This window comes from Vespula pensylvanica, chromosome 14 (assembly GCF_014466175.1).
Source record: "Vespula pensylvanica isolate Volc-1 chromosome 14, ASM1446617v1, whole genome shotgun sequence".
In the NCBI taxonomy this organism is placed as follows: domain Eukaryota; kingdom Metazoa; phylum Arthropoda; class Insecta; order Hymenoptera; family Vespidae; genus Vespula; species Vespula pensylvanica.
Genome location: NC_057698.1, coordinates 3,585,051 through 3,603,377, shown reverse-complemented (window position 1 = coordinate 3,603,377; position 18,327 = coordinate 3,585,051). Strand labels below are relative to the sequence as shown.

General features: G+C 29.0%; 4 protein-coding genes across 9 annotated transcripts; 2 read left to right on the top strand and 2 right to left on the bottom strand.

Moving 5' to 3' along the window:
• Window positions 1–1,049: 1,049 nt before the first annotated feature.
• On the top strand, window positions 1,050–7,001 carry LOC122634290 (protein FAM166B-like). 3 transcript variants are annotated; one of them, XM_043823095.1, is made up of 6 exons: window positions 1,520–2,603; window positions 3,871–3,946; window positions 4,426–4,585; window positions 4,924–5,148; window positions 5,225–5,498; window positions 5,640–7,001. In XM_043823095.1, exons 1-5 carry the CDS (start codon window positions 2,491–2,493, stop codon window positions 5,452–5,454), a joined length of 804 nt encoding a protein of 267 aa, XP_043679030.1. In that variant the 5' UTR covers window positions 1,520–2,490; the 3' UTR covers window positions 5,455–5,498; window positions 5,640–7,001. The 3 variants fall into 3 exon arrangements, with proteins under 3 accessions (XP_043679031.1, XP_043679030.1, XP_043679029.1); XM_043823096.1 differs by lacking the exon at window positions 1,520–2,603 and adding an exon at window positions 1,050–1,504 and having other exon boundaries at window positions 5,225–7,001; XM_043823094.1 differs by having other exon boundaries at window positions 5,225–7,001.
• LOC122634286 (mini-chromosome maintenance complex-binding protein) lies at window positions 6,826–9,706 on the bottom strand. The gene is made up of 8 exons (XM_043823086.1): window positions 9,556–9,706; window positions 9,133–9,407; window positions 8,535–8,894; window positions 8,099–8,427; window positions 7,854–8,033; window positions 7,521–7,764; window positions 7,279–7,443; window positions 6,826–7,193 (listed from the first exon to the last, which is right to left on the bottom strand). The coding sequence occupies exons 1-8, from the start codon at window positions 9,557–9,559 to the stop codon at window positions 6,999–7,001; spliced, it is 1,752 nt and encodes a 583-aa protein (XP_043679021.1). The 5' UTR covers window positions 9,560–9,706; the 3' UTR covers window positions 6,826–6,998.
• A 237-nt stretch (window positions 9,707–9,943) lies between these two features.
• LOC122634289 (metallophosphoesterase domain-containing protein 1) lies at window positions 9,944–11,853 on the top strand. The gene is made up of 5 exons (XM_043823093.1): window positions 9,944–10,219; window positions 10,297–10,441; window positions 10,524–10,800; window positions 10,929–11,155; window positions 11,259–11,853. Exons 1-5 carry the CDS (start codon window positions 10,097–10,099, stop codon window positions 11,384–11,386), a joined length of 900 nt encoding a protein of 299 aa, XP_043679028.1. The 5' UTR covers window positions 9,944–10,096; the 3' UTR covers window positions 11,387–11,853.
• On the bottom strand, window positions 11,851–18,324 carry LOC122634288 (ribose-phosphate pyrophosphokinase 1). Of its 4 annotated transcripts, XM_043823088.1 has the most exons (7): window positions 18,074–18,324; window positions 17,255–17,438; window positions 16,366–16,440; window positions 15,066–15,089; window positions 13,465–13,688; window positions 13,061–13,394; window positions 11,851–12,994 (listed from the first exon to the last, which is right to left on the bottom strand). In XM_043823088.1, the coding sequence occupies exons 1-7, from the start codon at window positions 18,322–18,324 to the stop codon at window positions 12,902–12,904; spliced, it is 1,185 nt and encodes a 394-aa protein (XP_043679023.1). In that variant the 3' UTR covers window positions 11,851–12,901. The 4 variants fall into 4 exon arrangements, with proteins under 4 accessions (XP_043679023.1, XP_043679025.1, XP_043679026.1 ...); XM_043823090.1 differs by lacking the exon at window positions 15,066–15,089 and having other exon boundaries at window positions 18,074–18,279; XM_043823091.1 differs by lacking the exon at window positions 16,366–16,440 and having other exon boundaries at window positions 18,074–18,279.
• Between the last annotated feature and the right edge of the window lie 3 nt (window positions 18,325–18,327).

The window sequence follows — 18,327 nt, the reverse complement described above, 5'->3', positions numbered from 1 at the left end:
TTATCGATTTAATAGTATGTCGATAAAACAGTTTTTTGCTATTATCTACAAAGTAGTATGTCGTTAAAATAGGAATCTTCTATTATGTCAATAAAGTAGATATCTTTTATTATCGGTTGAATATTATGTCGATAATACACGAATCTACTATATCCGACCGTGAATAAGAACAAGAATCTGCCATTACCGATCTAGTATATGCTGCCAAATATGTAGTACTGTTGAGATCAACTCTTACCTCATATATTCTCCACTGCTTAAGCAGGATTTATATTCTTAGCCGAATGATATGATCGACAAAAGTGCTCTGCTATTACTGACTGTTATCAACATTTTTTTGTAAAACAAAAATTATTACTGAATATTTTTTTGATCAATGAAAAAGTTTTTTTAGTATGTACTTAATTGACAACATACATATTTAAGATTATTTTACTATAAAAGTAAATAATTGAATGTAACTTCTAAGGCTATTTAACAGTGATTGATTTTTCAAGTGATTTTATAAATTTGCCTCTATCACTACACTATTGTTATAAATAGCAATAGATTTTTACTGAAGAAATATATCGAATAACGTACTTTGAATGGGTAATTTTATCGAGTAGAATACTTACAAACGGTTAATTTATCGAAAAAAGTATTTACCATCTTGAAGTTGTTTTTAACAAAAACTACTTCAATAATTGTGTAAAATACCTTTATTTCTAAGAAAAAAAATTATTGTATATTAGATAAACACAAATATCATTAACATCGACGTTGACAATTTTTATATTTTTATATAAATATTTATTGACTATTGAAATAATAAACTTCATTTTTACGTATCAGAATATTTAGTAAAACTATTCGATCTACGAAAAATTTAGATTAAAAAATTTGCCTCCAAAGGAAGATGTTGACTTCTTAAAAAAGAAATTCATTTTGCACGGAGATCTAATAGATCAAATAGTTGATACGTCCCTGAATGCTCGTCCCCTCGAAGGGAGGTGCGGCCTGCACCGGAAAAAGACTGGAGGGGCGCTTTTAGTAGGACGTAGCTTGTATTATGTGTCTTTAGGCCGGACTATATACAGTCCTGTTTCACTGAAGCGGTAGCCGCGCGTAACACGCTTGAGTTCGCGGTCGAGTTTGCTCGTTTTATTGTCCAGATAAAGACGATAATCATTGACGTTCGAGGAAGTCAAATGAGAAAGAAATAAGATCGAAAAAGCTTTACTCTCGTGCGAGCAGTGCAACGTTTGTCAAAGAAATTACCGTATTCAGGGGTGTCTTTTGTATTTTCTCGATCATCAGTGATATTAACTTCCGGTTGTCGGTAGAAAAAAAAATGAGCGTAGAGGCGCGAAAATCGAAGATCTCGATACACGTTGTCATCTGATTCTTAAAATTCCATCAAATGTGATGATAAGTTTATCGAGAAAGAAACCATGTTCGATCCAGTCTCCGAAGAAGAAAAAAAACGATTCTTTAGACAGAGCTACGGTGCCCATTTACCAGGGTAAGGTATACATATTGTTGATTTTTCTTACGATTTTCTTTATATGTATTCATCAATTGGATATAATTGTCGAAAGAATAATTTAACTTAATTTTATTAGAAACTTGAATCGGTTCGTTGCCATCCAGCTATATTCGTGAAAGAAACATAACTCTGTATTGTATAGAAAGAATCTAGCGTATTATCGATTGGTCTTCTTTCATTCACCCCATCGAAACTTGTAAGGTTTTTAAAGGATATGTTAAACGTTATTGATCCCCGAAGAACATTTCTTAAGAATTACAAAGATCGAATATTATTCTGCAAGAGAGAGAAAACATGATCGTCAACGACGGTCGTTTAACCAACTCATAAACAGGTCTAATTAAATTTGCAAGTTGATTAACGCCAGTACTAAATGTCTCGGTCTCGGATATACGTTGCATAACGTACGCAAACAATACTGAATACCGAAGTAACAATTCGATGTGTGCATCATCGTTGCGTATCAGTAGAACGAAACCGATCGGTATCTAAACAACGAGAGTAATTTTATTTATAAACGAGTTGATATAAAAGAGATTGAATACATTTTAAACAAATCAGATTAACAATATTAAACGATCCAATTTGAAGAAAATAACTCTATAAAAAAGCAGCCGACTTTGAAATATTATATCGAAAAAAAAAAAAATAGCGTGTATCAGCTTGATAAAAATAGATATCACTGATCTCAAAGAGTACTCGCACTTTTACTCTTACGGAAAGTTACATACGTTACTTACAAGCCCGATAACGGTGACTTTCTATAGAACCGTATAAGTGCGCGGATGTTAAACGACATGTCCATGGAATATATAATAGACAGGGCCTATGTCTCTTGTGAGAGGTTTGATTACGTGATCGACGATCGAAGATGAACGGATAAAATTACTACATGAGCTTAGATCTCTCTTATTTTATCTCTCTAATGATTTATACGACCCTTTTTATATCACTTTCCAAGAATGTTCAAGCGTCAAAAACGGTCTGATTATTTTGAGAAAGGTAACGATCTCGTTGATAGAACACTATCTTGGATTCTACGGTTTCTGAGCAAGAAACTTCGACGCGTCGAACCGTGAGGATTCATTTTTAATTTTCTTATACTCTCTTCCTTAAGTCTTCTAATCTTTCCTATATTCTTATAATATTTCAAAAGAGAGATAACTACTTTTTATACCTTTTATTTAAAAACAAAAAGAAATAAAAAAAGAGATTTATCCACTAAACAAATACCTTGACCTTTACCAAATCTATATTTCAGTTAGCCAATTAGCAACGTGTTAATCGTGTACAATCAATCAAGGTGATCGTACCGCAACGATAAATACGCGAGTACCGATCGTCTAACTAGGTCTTTCCAATTTGCAATGATTCTGTCTTACAAATCACGCTAAGTCCATCGTTGTGTCTTTCTGGGTTGTCCTTGAATCGGAGATTAGATCAAGTGAAAATTAGATCGCGAGTGTAACCCTTGACACATGCATCGGGAAAGTATCGACCTCGAGGAGTGTATCGTGAAGCTGGTACCACGACTGGTACCGAAACACTTTACACTCCCTGTTCTCAACCACGCAAGGGTGAAATACGCGTGAAACTACCCTGTTTATAACGTTTCGTATCGAAATTTATCCTAACCAAAAGAACGTATTCTTGTCCTACAATATAAGATCTATCAATCTTTGGAATTATTATCGAACTTAAGAAATTAAATTAAAAGTTTGAATACCCATCTTTGAATAAAAAAAAAGTTTGGTGAGTTAGTTAAATAAAGAAATATTCAAAAAAAAAGAAAATAAAAAAAAAAGAAAATAAAAAAATAGGAATGATCGAACGAGAGGATAAAACTTTAATGAGTTTTGTAGAGAAAAGAAAATATTTTAAATAAAGTCGAAAAATAAAAGAGCTCGTTAAGATAATAATTCCATACGTGAAAATTCTTTCTCAATTATTTTTTTACTTTATCGTATCATTGAAATATGATTTTAATGTAAGAAGAAAAAAATATGTTGATGGATATTGATATGTTTGTGAATCTACAAGACCTCGAGCAATGACCTAGATCGATTTCATATCGATCTCAGAGTATCACGACACACGTCGATCATATATAAACGACTTTCTGCGATGCACGGTAATAGTCAATACACCATGACCGTCACAGTGTGAGGTTCTCATCTAGTAGTAGTAGGTCACCGGTAGTACATTTTTACGATCCGTTACGTTCAATGAGCCGATGGTATCGTCATCCATTGTGTTTTATGTCAAAGAGAAGATCAAGATCGTTTTTAAACGATTTTCAAATAAAGATAACAGTTTCTTTTACATCTTATATATTTTTTCAGATACACAGGTCACTGTCCAACTCTTAAGTTTCGAGTTGGAAAAAGATTTGGAGCGAACACGGAAGAAATAATGAGGGTAAAATTGATTGTATATAGATTCGAAATGAAAATATATTAAATCTACCGATCTATATAGATATCTAATGTTTTATATCTTTTAGATCTTAATTAATAATTAAGAATTAAATATTAATAAAGAAAAAGAGAGTACACATTTTATTATTTTTTATTTTACAATCAAAAAACCGATCTATAGATGTGAAATATTATTCGATATTTTTTAGATCTATGAATCGAAAGTTCTATTCGTTTACTAAATAAAACAAAATAATAAATTTGTATATATAAATATAATATTAACAACTTCGTTTTATTTTTATGGAAGATTTAGATTTATGATTAATGATCTTTTAGATTTCTCTACTCGAAAGTTTTAAAAACTCATTTAAGAGACAGAACACTTGATAGATCTGATATAAAAAAAAAAAAGTATAGTCCGCGTAATTCTATCTTAAGAAATTAGCTTCGTTTGAAATCCTTCTTATACGTTCATAGGAGTTGCTAGAAAAGAAGATCTTGAAATCAGGGCCTTATAGGCCGAATTCCGGTAAGGACGTTGCGCTCGTTACGATATCTAAGGAGAAGGACATTAGAAGAGATTGGAAAAACGACGCACACTTGTATAAAGCACCACCATATATTTTAGGATACACAGGTAAACAAATTCTTTAATGTAACAAACTTACAAACTCATTTTCTAAAAAAAAAAAAAAAAAGAAAAAAAGAAAAATCTCACGTATTCCGTGATTTCGGTTTTTCCGTTTATTTGAAATAAAAGAAAAACAAAATGATTCTTAATTTTAAGAATTAATATATAATATATATTTGCCCGCATACATTTTTGAAAAAATATTCTTTAAGAGAATGAAAAAAAATTTTAACTTTTTTTAACGTTTACTTCTTAAGAAATAAAAAATAGACTTATGATAATAGAGTCGATGTTTAGAGTAGCCTACGACTCGAGAGTAAGGCTATTTGAATTTTAATTCGTAGGATACATACCTGGCTTTAACAACAGGTACGGTCTTCCTTTTATGAAGGCGGTCGAAGAGGGTGCAAAAGAATGGCACGAAGTTCAAAGTAAACTAAGGGCACGTAGAGACGTGATGAGAGCTCAGGCTGAAAGGACAGACTCAAGAAATCTTTTATCACGTGTTAGAGCTGATAATGTTGCCGTTGAGATCGATCATGGTCAAGAACGAGAACGAGTTATTTTCGGTAAATTTGAACGATGAATTTCATCAGTTTCATAAAACAATTTCGCTCGGTAAATTTTATTTTTTGTCATATATAGATTGTACTGTCTCTCCGGAGAAACCACCAATCGTTGGCTACACAGGACACATTCCTGGAGCAAAAGGTGAAGTTGCACTTTCTAAAGGATACACTCAAGCTGCTAAAAAGGGTTTAGAATTAGTAAGGAAGGAGCGTGAACAAAGACTGAATAAAACGAAGGATGTTCATCCTGTTCAAAGGGTACTCGATGCTGCTTGCGTCGATGAAACTGGTCATACGAGAGCGTAAAAGAAAAAAAGAACAAAAAATTCTATATTTTAGGAAATATATGTGTATGTATTATAATCTTTATCTTTGATACAAGAATGAAGATTTTGAGAAAAAAAAAAAAGAAGAAGAAGAAACAATATAAAAATTTGTAAATTTTGATTTACAAATGGTAAGCATATGTATCTCTCTTCTTATTTTTTTAGTCTATATGCCGAGAGTCTCTATAAAATATTGATTTTATCAGTTGTATCTTGGCTATTAAATATTAGCCGCAATACGTACTTAAAATTCGCCGATCGATATCTTATGCCAGCAAAAGTGGATCAAGTATAGATCGTGCCTTATCCATTTTAATGTGGGAAAGAAGTTAAGAATTAAGCACGAAATAAACAATAAAACTTTCTTTCTTAGTAGAAGAATTACGACGACGATTATTATATCAAATATAAATACTTACTGTCCTCTTCTATCGTCACTTTTACGAAATGAATACATACTATATATTTATGAGATAATTGAGATAATTAAAATAGCGATGTTTTTTCATTTTCAAAGGCTTTCCAATTTTTCTCTATAAATATTTCGAAGTAGGATATTTATATGAGACGGTAATTGTGTAAAATGATCCAAGTCATATATTTCTCATTTTGAGATATTTTAACATTTGAGTTTGAATTATTTAAAAATTATTTTTCTATAATAACAAAGAGAAAAAGTATTATTATAAATTATTATATACTTACTTTTAAAAAATAATTCTTTTATATCATTTCAAAAGTTTCAAAATGAATTTAAAAATATGCGAGACAAATATATATATATATATATATCTTTTAATATTTCGAATGACTTGAACCATTTTCATAATCACCAATTTATTTATTCAATCTAGGTTCGTTACTCACATATCAATTAGTGATTTTCTTCGTGTCAACGCACTCCACGCCTAACTATTCCGTCCATTTACGAGAAATGACTTTGTACAAACGATTCTAGCCACATCGAAAAAGAATTCGTATATAAAGTTTCATCATCAATCTTCACGCGCACATTAACTATTCATAGAAAAGAAATTCTTTAAATGTTTCTGTTCGGAAACATTGATAAAGAATAAACGAAAGAACGGTATTTACGAACTAATTCCATTTCTCCTTTGTAATTGGATCTGATAAGATTTATATTCTGAATCCAATATTTGAAAAGTGGAACTTAGTCATTACAACAACAAAAAATAAACTGATTCAATATTATAAACATTTTAATTTTTTTTAAAGCAATTCATGATTATGATCAATGTCTCATTTTAATTAAAAAAAAAAATTGTAAAAATGTTACTTGTGTATATAATATTATTAATAAAAGGATAACTTTCGTATAAGATAATCGTAATTGAAAAATATGTTATTTTAATGGAAAAAAAAAAAAAACTTTTATAAATAAATATTTATCGATGCATATACATATGTGTATAGAACGACACAATAATGCTATATCAAAAGTCTATAATAATAACGCACAAATACTATCTCACTTATAATATACAAATATATGTAATATACCATTTATTTATTACGTTGCGGTAATCTGTTAATTCTTTCCAATTCCATCGCAACTGTTTTTTTCCAACAATCTATGGTTAATCTATTTTGTCCGTAAGATAAAGACATCAGTCTTGCTAAAACTATCAAAGAATGTAAATTTTCTCCAGTTATATTTCTATTTGTTTGTCGCATTTGTACGAAATCATCTTGGATAACCTGCGTGATATAACATTTCTTATTAGAATTTTATATAACTATAACAATCATTACAACAATCAATTTAATAATTAATACAACTTACATTTGTAACATCTTCATTAAATTCAAATTCAATATGTCTTAGAACTTCAAGGTAGTGACGAATATCAGTCAATCGATTTTGATCTTTCAAATATTGATTAACAATTTCAATTACTTGTAGATAAAGATTTTCCGATTCTTCTTTTAATACAACTTGGGTCGGGCACTGTCAAATAAAATGAATTACATATTAAACTTATTTTATCAGGTGCAATTTCGACTTCGTGAAAAAATGTTACTCACTGGTATAAAAGATTTTGCTTCTGACAAAATTAAAACAGGTATATCTGTATCATATTCCACTGTATAAAATTTAAAATCGTATGGCACTTTCTGAAATGTAATTAAATTCATAATAGCATCATAGTTCTGTCTTCCAGCTTGTGAAACTTGACCACTAGTCAATCCTGTTTCATCAATTACAAGATGAGTATTAGCACTTAATTGAAGTATACCACTTGTTAATCTGTTGCACTCGTAATCTTTCCTGATGTGTAAAAAAAAGTTCTTTTTTAATTAATACAATACATGTTAAATTTATGGAATAAAAATATTGACATTGTTAAAATTACTTACTTTGGTATCAAAGCCATATCATTTAAATTTTCCAATGTAACTTCCAACAAATGACTCTTTTTTACAAATAATGTTAAAAAATCGTAAAGCTTTTTAGGAAATGTCTTGCATTTAGTAACAGAAAAATTTGTAATGTTTAAAGGATAAGTACCAAGACAAAGATAATCTTTTCTCATATATCTGTAAAGAAAATAATGTAAAATTTCTAGAAAATTGTAAATATTTAATACTAACATTACACATACATAGAAGACAATAAATGGCAGATGAGATAATCGGCAGCTAACTGGTCACCAAATAACAATTGACTTAAAATTATATGAAGATGTCCTCTTATTGCCTGTGCTTTTGACATAATTAATGGAGCATTTTCTATTTCATGTTTTGTTAGCTCAGTTATTTGTATCGCATGCAGTCTTGGTACGAGAGAAACTGGTGGATTATGTGTGTTCATTTCAGCATCCTCCATCATTTCTTCAGAGTTATTAATAACACTTAATATTGGATCAAGTGATATAAATCCTATTATATCTACGACTTGATTCAGCTTCAAATGTATTGTTTCATCATAAATCTAAAAATATATAATAAAATAACAATTAAAAAATCATAATTTCTAACGGGAATAATAATGTGTAATTTTTTTCTAAAGACAATAGAAATAGAAAATGATTAATTAACCTTTACGATACAAGCTTTACCATTGTCAATCGGAATTGGAAAATTTAAAATATGTTCCTTTGATAAAATACCATTATTTTCTTTATTTATTTTAGCATTATTTAATGTTTCATTCGTCTCATCTATCAACAGTTTTTCTTTCTTCCTAGTTGGTTCCGAACAATCCATTTCTTCAACTTCATTATTTTCTAAACTTCGTTTATTTGTATTGTAATTATTTATTACATCTCTATTTAAATTATTAATATTTGTATCTTCATGTTTTGCCCAATTGTTTAAACCTGGTATAGAAATAACAATGCATGTCTGTCTTTCAGAACTGATATTTTTTTCTGAATTAAATATGATTTCTTCATGTGGCTAGAAAAAATATTAAACCTTTATAAAATATTATATAATTGAAAAATATGAAAATATTTATTTAAAAATAGTTGTAGATAGCATTATACATGAGATAAACTAATCTTACAGCATCTCACACCTGTAACTACCATTTTTTTTCTCTTGGTCTTACATCATATCCAAAACGTCTAAATGATCAACGTGGATATACAAATAATGTAAGACCCTATATATAAATACATATATTGATTATTACCGATGATAACACTGAATCCGTATACATTCCAAATCTAACATCACAGTATCCATTCTGTATATTTTTGACCTCATATTTTTGAAAATAATATTCAGGATTATACATATCTTGTATCATACCACGAAACCTGACAAGTTGCTTATCCTTAAAGCAATGTAAAGGTGCATTGTTTAACAAAGGGATTTCTCTTAATGCACCAGAATTTTCCAATATATGTTTACAAGATGATTGATTTTTAACAAAATGCTCGGGTGTCCATTCAATAATATTAAAAGCTATAAAGAACACAAAAAAAAACAGACAAATTTATATATTAAAATTATGTAGTAATAGATAAACGTTTGTCATTGATCACGGTTATTATCGAACAATAAAAAACTATTTTTAAATAAGATAAAAAGTAAACAAAAGAAATAAACTTACACATTATTTCGAAACTAATATAATCTTAATTCGATATTTTTGTAAAAAGCAATTTGAAATGCATTCAAAAAATTAATGTCTGTGACTTGTAAACACTGCTACAAATTCTCGCCATAGAGTCTTTTCCATTTACCGACATAAGTCGACGCGCAGCGACACATGTGCTCTTTCTATTTGATTTGTTAATTATATAGTTTAATAAAGTTTAATTTTTCTATAATTAATTTTATAAATCTATTACAAAAACTTATGAAAAATAATACATTAAAAAGATTACCAAAGGTATACTAGTTAAACGATATAGTTTATTTACAATTCAAAAAATAAAATAATAAATATATTATCTCATTGAGATCTTTCAAACGACATCTTTCTCTCTTCCGTTTACAATGGCGGGTAAAGCCCTTACAATCGTAAACCAGCGGCATTGTATTTATGCAAGTGTAAAATAAATAGAAAAATATGTTAGTACTTTAGCGATCGTAAAACTAACAATATAAGAAAAGAAACGTTGAACGTTCATAATACATATTAATTCAGTATGAAAGTAGGAGTACATTCGTTGACACATAACCCTACAGCAGCTTGGCGGGAGCTGTCACAGGAACAAAAAGTTATTAAAATTAATGCCAAAGTTCCGACAAGTGATGCTCCTAATGATAAGGTAGATTTAAGATATATTACTTATAATTCTTCTTTTTCAATTTATAATATCTAACGACAAAACTTTATTTATATCAGCTGCGTGTAGTTTGTATGAGCGATACGCATTCTCTTACACCATTTATACAATTTGATATACCCAATGGTGATATCTTTATTCATGCTGGAGATTTTACAAAATGTGGAAATTTACAAGAAGTTATAGAATTTAATAGTTGGATTGGTAAGGTTCTATTAGTCTAATATATATTTATTTAACTTAAGCTGGATAGACAATCAGTTAAATAACATCGTTTACTTTTTAGGAAATTTACCGCATAAACATAAAATAGTTATAGCTGGAAACCATGAACTCAGTTTTGATCCAACCTTCACCCATCCTTTCACTATGCAAACTTCTGGAGACCGTCAAAAACATACAGGGACTAGTATTCTCGATAACATACCCACGTTGGGAATGTCGAAAGATACTCTCGCAGAAGCTATTCGGACATCTAATATTAAAGATTATTTAAAAAATTGTATCTATTTAGAAGATTCTGAAGTAACTCTATATGGAATTAAAATATATGGTACACCGTGGTAAGTACTCGTACAGGCATATTGATAAAAGAGGAGAATTAACATTTGTTGATTCATTCGTACCTGTAGCAAATTATTTCAGGCTTAAGTTTCTTTTTTTTTTGAGGAACGTTTCCTTGAAACTTTAGGCAACCAGAATTTTGTAAATGGGCTTTCAATGTGCCACGAGGAGAAGCTTGTCTTTCTAAATGGGATATGATACCGTCTGATACAGATATACTTGTAACACATACACCTCCTGTAGGTCATGGAGATTTATGTTGTAGTGGGGTACGAGCGGGATGCGTAGAATTACTTTCTACGGTACAGAATCGCGTGAAACCAAAATATCACGTGTTCGGTCATATTCACGAAGGTAAATCAAAGTACCATATATATATAGTTAATTTTTTTTACAAAAATATGTTAGAGAACTCTATAAAAAATAATAAGAAAGGAAAATTCTACATTTGTTATAGGGTATGGTATTTCTTCTGATGGAAAAGTAATTTATATAAATGCATCTACATGCGATATTAATTATTTACCAACTAATCCACCAATAGTATTTGACATAACATTACCTTCTGGATTTATAAAGGAATAAATCAATAATTAATATGATACTTTAATCAGAACATAACAAAATTTAATTTTTTTTTTTTTTTTACACGAAAAATTTTAAAGGATTTAATTTTTTGTTACGATATACATAAATACAATCATATTATAAATTATTTTAATTTCTAATATGTTATATTTCAAAAAGGAAGATTGATTTATACATAGAATCGTTTCTATTTTTTTTTTGTTGTTGTCATACAATAATACATATTTGAAATTATAATAATTTAATTACTAAATTACGCGTTATATTGTTTACTAACAAATTAGAACAATCAATATAAAACGGAACTGTAGTTATCATTATATCTAGTATTGCACAAAGCAAATAATACTGAATGATCGTTTCGTGTATTTACCATTTCCACAAACTTGTAGCCTGGATTCATTAACATTTTTTATCCTAAATTTATGGGTCTTTGGATATTAATAAACTACAATGTAATATTGCTTTGGTTTTTTTGTTTTATTGTAATACCCAGTTTAACAATAAGCAATATTTTTAAGCAAAAACAAACCTTTTTAGACATAGGTTGGTATACATATTGATTTGTATTTATTTCTTTTATTGGTCCAAGATAAATCATAGGTATGATTATTGAATTCACAATTAATGTATTTGCAATAAGAAAAACGTTTTATATAAATAACGTTTCAATACAAATTATTTACTTTCTTTATTTAATAAACTCTTATTAATATTAAGATATTAAAAGTGTGGTAGATATTGATATAATATATAAAAAATTTTAAATTACCGCAATTTGCATAGCTTACTGGGTGTCAGATTAATATTAATTTATCAATAGTTATATTGCAGATCTCGCATTTGTATATTGTATATTGATAGTAAGATATTTCCAATAGTATATGGCTCAATTATTATTTCATTATTAGTTATTCATCGTAAAATTCTTATAATAATCCAGAGCACATATAGAACTAATGAAAATATCGGCTCTTATTTTGGACATTCGTACTCAAAACTTTATAACGGTAATCAATACAAATGAGTACATAAACTACTTTTTTGTAATGAACATATTTTTATCAATATTATGTCGATCTCGTTTTGAGGCATTTATAAATGCTATTATGTAAATTAAAGTTCGCATAATGAAGTCAATATACACGTTATTTACTGATTGTGTAAATCAGATATTATAATTGGAGTGATTCCTATGCATTTTCTTATCTTCTAGCAGACACATAATAACACACAATTAGATCACAAAGGATCTACTTATTAATCTAATAGCTACGAACATACCTTCTGAAAACTCTGACATAATAAAAGTAAATATTATATTTCTACTAATGGTCGTCCAAAAAAAAAAGAAAAGAAAAAAATCTAGTAAATTTAAAAATACTATTCTCGCGTTAGCCAATCAAGGCAATGTCTTTTGACTAAACTAAGAATAATAATAAACAAATGTAAAAAGACTACACTCTTTTTACTTATTCATCTTAAGAGAGTATGTTCTAATTAGTTTTTAACCTAGTATGGCACGTTAGAGAACAGGTACGATACAGATTCACCATTGTGGGTCCTTCTGACAGCTTCAGCAAACATCATCGATACATCGATACACTGAAAATTAATTAATTCATTCATTCGATATATAATTAATAATAAAAATTTAATTATTTTTATTACCTGTATTTTCGGGCAATCTTTCATATGTTCATCCTGAGGAATAGTATTAGTTACTACAACCGCCTCGAAACATGCATTATTGATTCTACTAATCGCTGGTCCACTAAAAATTCCATGCGTAAGAATTGCATAAACTTTCGTGGCACCAGCTTCTAGAAGTTTTTCTGCAGCATGACATATTGTGCCACATGTATCAGCCATATCATCGACTAGTATCGCTACCCTGTCCTTAACATCACCTACTAGTACCATACTTGCTACTTCGTTTGCCTTTTTCCTTTCTTTGTGAATAAGTGCAAATTCAACATTAAGTCGATCTGCAATAGATGTTACCCTGGAAAATATCAAGTTATTCTAGATTATTCTTACAATTTAAAACATTTCTTCTTTTGCATATTATTTACCTTTTGGCACCGCCTGCATCTGGAGAAACTATAATACTATTTCGCCATTCTGCAATATTTTCTTTTATCCATTTTAAAACGGCTGGTTCGGCAAATAAATTGTCCACTGGAATGTCAAAGAAACCTTGTATTTGACTAGCATGCAGATCCATAGTAATTATATGATCAGCCCCTGCCACTGACAGCATATTTGCCACTAATTTTGCTGAGATTGGTGCTCTACTCTGTAAAATCATAATGAAATTGTTAAAAATACAAGAATATTTATGAGTCCCTCAAGTCCATTTGCAACCGGATATGTCCTGTAATTAAAAAAAAATAGGTACCGTTAGAAGTATCTTAGCAGCCTGCCTGTTAAAAATAATTACACCTTTGCTGTATCAGTAAAGCTAAGAAAGAATATATAATACATTCTTTACCAAAAAAATTTTGATAGTTTGTGGTTAAATAATGTTATTCTCATACAATTTCCTAGATTTATATAAAAAATCATTAATTTCTTTTTAAAAATCTTTATCAGAGGGGACAAAATATAAATACAATGGCCAAATACTAATCATTGAATACTGATACAAAATATAGACAGGAAGAAGAAACATGATATAAAGGTCAAAGATGTGTTGCAAATGCACCCCAGTTAGACTCAAAAGAAACTATAATTGAAGCAAAATATTGGAAGTTAAAAACTTATAACAGCACAATGCATCTCAATCTTTTGCCTTCGAGTAGCAAAAGATAATAAATATTGAACAAGAGGGCAAACACTTAATCAGATTAAAAATTAATAGTTAATCATTGATAGGAAACATGTTGATGACACTACTTTATAATATCTCACACAACAAACATATCATAATGTATATGTTTCTTGATATATCGCATATTATTTAAAAAAAACTTATTTCAAACAACATCATGATAAACACGAAGCATATTATGTATATGTTTCTGATAGCATTTTGTTTTTAATACACTGAAATGCATTGTGTGCACAATCATAAGATAATAAATCAATAAAACTTCATTCTTATATTATATAAAAACTTCACAAAAGCTATTATGTGTTAAGATCTATTTAATGATTTCAAACCTTAATTATCTGAACATGACAATGCATTATTAAGACAGCACAATTGTTTTATATCACTGAAGCATTATGTTTAGATAAAGCATCTTTTATTGCTTTCTGTTTCTCTATTATGATATATATTAGTATATTGAAAAATAATAATTTGAAGCTATGTATGTGTTTATTAGTACCCACAAGCACACATCAATGAACCCCATAGATGGATTACTAATGATATATGTATGTATAGTGCTATTATATTAATATTTTGCCCTCTCATTCAGATGTCAATATAGTATGTTTTTTTTTCTTTTTTATACGATTTATCATTCATTCAATTACTCATTCGTTAATTCTATCAGTCATTCATTCATGGGGGTACCATTGTACTATATAGCAACGAATATAAGTTTTGTTAGTCCTACAAATAAAATTTGCTGATCGAATTAAAAAGAAATATTATAACTTCAATGGTTCATTGAGCTATCATTACAAACGCTTCACTCGACAATCTTGTTGCTCTTATACTCACTGTAGACAGGTCGGGCAGAATATCCTGAAAATACCCAACTATTCAGAAACATAAAGCAACGTTTGTATATTTTTCTTTTACTGATGTAAACATAAATAGTATTGATTAAAAATTCTTTTTATCATTCTTCAAAAAACTTATGTATGTATATGCTTAATATAAATACTGCAAAATATTTCTATTTACGATCAAGAAAATTCCGATATTATATCTCACTTTGCGTAGGTATCAGGACCCCCTTGATGAAACCTATCAGTTATTTTGCAACACATATATAGAAGTTATCTCACATATGATAACCTTTAGAATTTGATTGTTTGTAAATGATGTATACTGCATCTGCAATGCACTTATGAAGATTTCTATATTGCAGTATTATTTCTACTATTTTTACTAGATTACTTTTTATCAACATACATTGCATCAATAACATAAATAAATAAAATAAAAAAGTTATAGGAAGAATATCTTGTGACTTTATATGAGAACGTGCTTACAATGATTGCTGCTACCAAAGAAATAATTTATTTTTCTTTATGCTTTCTGTAATGTATCTGTAAGAATAGTGCAGTTGTTAAAATGACCATAAATTCCAATGTAATATTAAATTTTTAAATCGATATCATGCTTTTCTTTTAATAATCAAGATTGTATTGTGTATAAATATGGTTATATAAATGAAATTTCTAAATTGTAAAATATGAAAAGATTAATTGCATTAACATCAAGAGATTTTTTTTTGATAATGTAATTATTTTATATTGATTATAACATGCATTTTTGTTACAAACAAACCCTAGGTAAGCCTCTTATTAGCCAAAGATTTACAATTATTTTAATTGCATAGTTTCTTTAATTGCAAAGGTTTATAAAGTTTTCATGATCATATATTTGTATGAATTCTGGAATCTCGTATAACACAGCTTTGAATGTGTTATTTGAGGATTGTCTAGGGGGTTTGTACATCATAATATTCAAGAAAGAAGTAAAAATTTCTGATTAGTTATATAGATATTTTTAGAGCAAACTTATATAAACAATTACTTTTATGAGACTATTAACCTATCAATTTATTGCTATTTTATAAATTGATGCCATAAGTGTCCATAAATGATAAAGACCCTGTAATATATAAAGATACCATTTAATGCAGGCCAATGATATGAAAGCAAAAAGACAGAAGCATATTTTTTATGGAAATGAAATGCCAAAACTTGCATCCATAACATGATACTCCATTTGTTTGTTGCAAAGTTATAAAAATTAAGAAAAATAAAAAATAAGATCCGCCACAAGTTACCCTGAATTTCCACTCGTTTGACTTCATGACAATATGACTCTTATTGGAATTTGACTTGTCACCACCATCGCCTCCCTGTGGAGATATCACAGACAAAAAAATTTTACTTCCGTTTAAAAGAAGTTTCCTTCCTGGAGAAATTTTTACATTTTTATGGCATATTAAAATGACGGCATAATTAAAACTGTAAAAAACATGTATCAAAAGCTGTAAGCAAAAAGATATTTTCCTTCCTTGATATATACTCTTATTCCAATAGACCAAAGTAGATCATGAATGAAAGTATGATGCATTGTATTAAAATATAATTTCAAGGATTATTATATAAAGTTACTTATGCAAACAGGATTTATTACTATCACAAGGTATAAATAATATAGGCGGAGCTACTATCTGCTTTCTGTCTAAGAAATTAATATTCATTTCATTTAGATAAGTCAAGATACTTTAATTATATTAATCAGTGGCACAAATTTAAAACTATGTAGTTTAATTATTATATCTAAATTCAACTTTATTATGTTTAACAAGAAACAGCCTTGCAACTTTACTAATTATATTAGTATTTAATAGTTAATAGAATTTTAGATATTAAAGATTATAAGTTGGATAAAGTCTAACACAAAACTACATATGTCCGTTAAGTGAAAAATAAAAATACATATAGTTTAAAAATCTTGTAACTTACCAGTCTTTGATACAAAGTTTTAAAATCAGCTGTTTAAAAATGGGTTGTAGCATTAATATAAAAATATCATCATTTTACTCTCGTACATAGCTTATAACCAAAAATTAGAGAAGGGAAAATAAAAGACTCTCAAGGCTGTTACTTAATGAAATAGATTTAAAAAGAAAAATAAGAGAGTATATTGATTTATTCTTATCCTACCTTGTCCTTTTTATCCTGCCTTGCATATGGGAAACATGGAATGACAGCAGTTACTCTGGACGCAGATGCTATTTTGCAAGCATTGATCATAATTAAGAGCTCCATCAAATTATCATTTACTTCTCCGCTTCCACTTTGTACAATGTACACATCTTCTCCTCTGACAGATTCTCCTATTTCTACACTGTTATAACGAAATTTAAAGAATATTGTATTATTAGATTTTTCATTATTTTTCTTTTCCTTCGAAAATTATATAGTCGTAAATAATGCTTAGAAATTTTATTTAATACTTAACAACCGTATGTCAGATAAAACCAGTCACGCGACAAAAATGATATATACCTATCGGCGATCATTCTAAATATCTAAATATCATTCTAAATAAAGAAGAGATTATCGCATACGAAAAAATGTATACTATATCAGAAAAGTAAAATTATATATATATATATATATATATATATATATATATATACATGTATCGAAAATAAGACGAATCATTATTGACGAAATAATATTTCGATTAAAATAATAATCGACAATTATACGAAAGACTTGCGCGCAAGTATAGAAAACGCAAGCACACCGGTTCTTGCACGAGTACATAAGTCCTATAACGGTTGGAAACGTTAAAAACGTAGGAACGATAAAAGGCTAACATAGAAATAGATGATCTAAAATATCCTACGTGGAAAGAAGGATAAAACAAAAGTAATATTTATAAATGTCGCGGTGACACGTGGTCTATACTTCGTTTTAACTCATTAAACGGATAAGAATAAACGTGGTTAACGTGTAAGAAATAACGACCATTACCATGTCTCGAGGTTGCTGAACTTCTTCGTGACAACTTTTCCAATATCGATTCCAAGTCTGTCAACAATTCGTTGGGCAAGATCAGGATGAGATGTCCCACTGAATACCTTAATATTGGGCATTCTGCTACAGAGTAATCCCCCGCGAGAGTTTTCTAAGTTTGCCCGTAACAAACTCTTAGCACGCACTGGCTGCGACACAGGCATCACTGAAAAACAGAAAGTACCGAAAACCCCCAACCAATAGTACATCCC

Coding starts and splice junctions, on each gene's coding strand:
- LOC122634290 (XM_043823095.1), top strand. CDS start 2,491: ATGTTCAAGCGTCAAAAACGGTCTGATTATTTTGAGAAAGGTAACGAT. Junction 4,586..4,923: donor ATATATTTTAGGATACACAG/GTAAACAAATTC, acceptor TTTAATTCGTAG/GATACATACCTGGCTTTAAC. Junction 5,149..5,224: donor ACGAGAACGAGTTATTTTCG/GTAAATTTGAAC, acceptor TGTCATATATAG/ATTGTACTGTCTCTCCGGAG.
- LOC122634286 (XM_043823086.1), bottom strand. Junction 8,034..8,098: donor TGCCATTTATTGTCTTCTAT/GTATGTGTAATG, acceptor TTTTCTTTACAG/ATATATGAGAAAAGATTATC. Junction 7,444..7,520: donor AAGCAAAATCTTTTATACCA/GTGAGTAACATT, acceptor TTTATTTGACAG/TGCCCGACCCAAGTTGTATT.
- LOC122634289 (XM_043823093.1), top strand. CDS start 10,097: ATGAAAGTAGGAGTACATTCGTTGACACATAACCCTACAGCAGCTTGG. Junction 10,801..10,928: donor AAAATATATGGTACACCGTG/GTAAGTACTCGT, acceptor TTGAAACTTTAG/GCAACCAGAATTTTGTAAAT. Junction 11,156..11,258: donor GTTCGGTCATATTCACGAAG/GTAAATCAAAGT, acceptor CATTTGTTATAG/GGTATGGTATTTCTTCTGAT.
- LOC122634288 (XM_043823088.1), bottom strand. CDS start 18,324: ATGTACTATTGGTTGGGGGTTTTCGGTACTTTCTGTTTTTCAGTGATG. Junction 15,090..16,365: donor CAAACGAGTGGAAATTCAGG/GTAACTTGTGGC, acceptor GGGTATTTTCAG/GATATTCTGCCCGACCTGTC. Junction 12,995..13,060: donor AAGATTGCCCGAAAATACAG/GTAATAAAAATA, acceptor ATTAATTTTCAG/TGTATCGATGTATCGATGAT.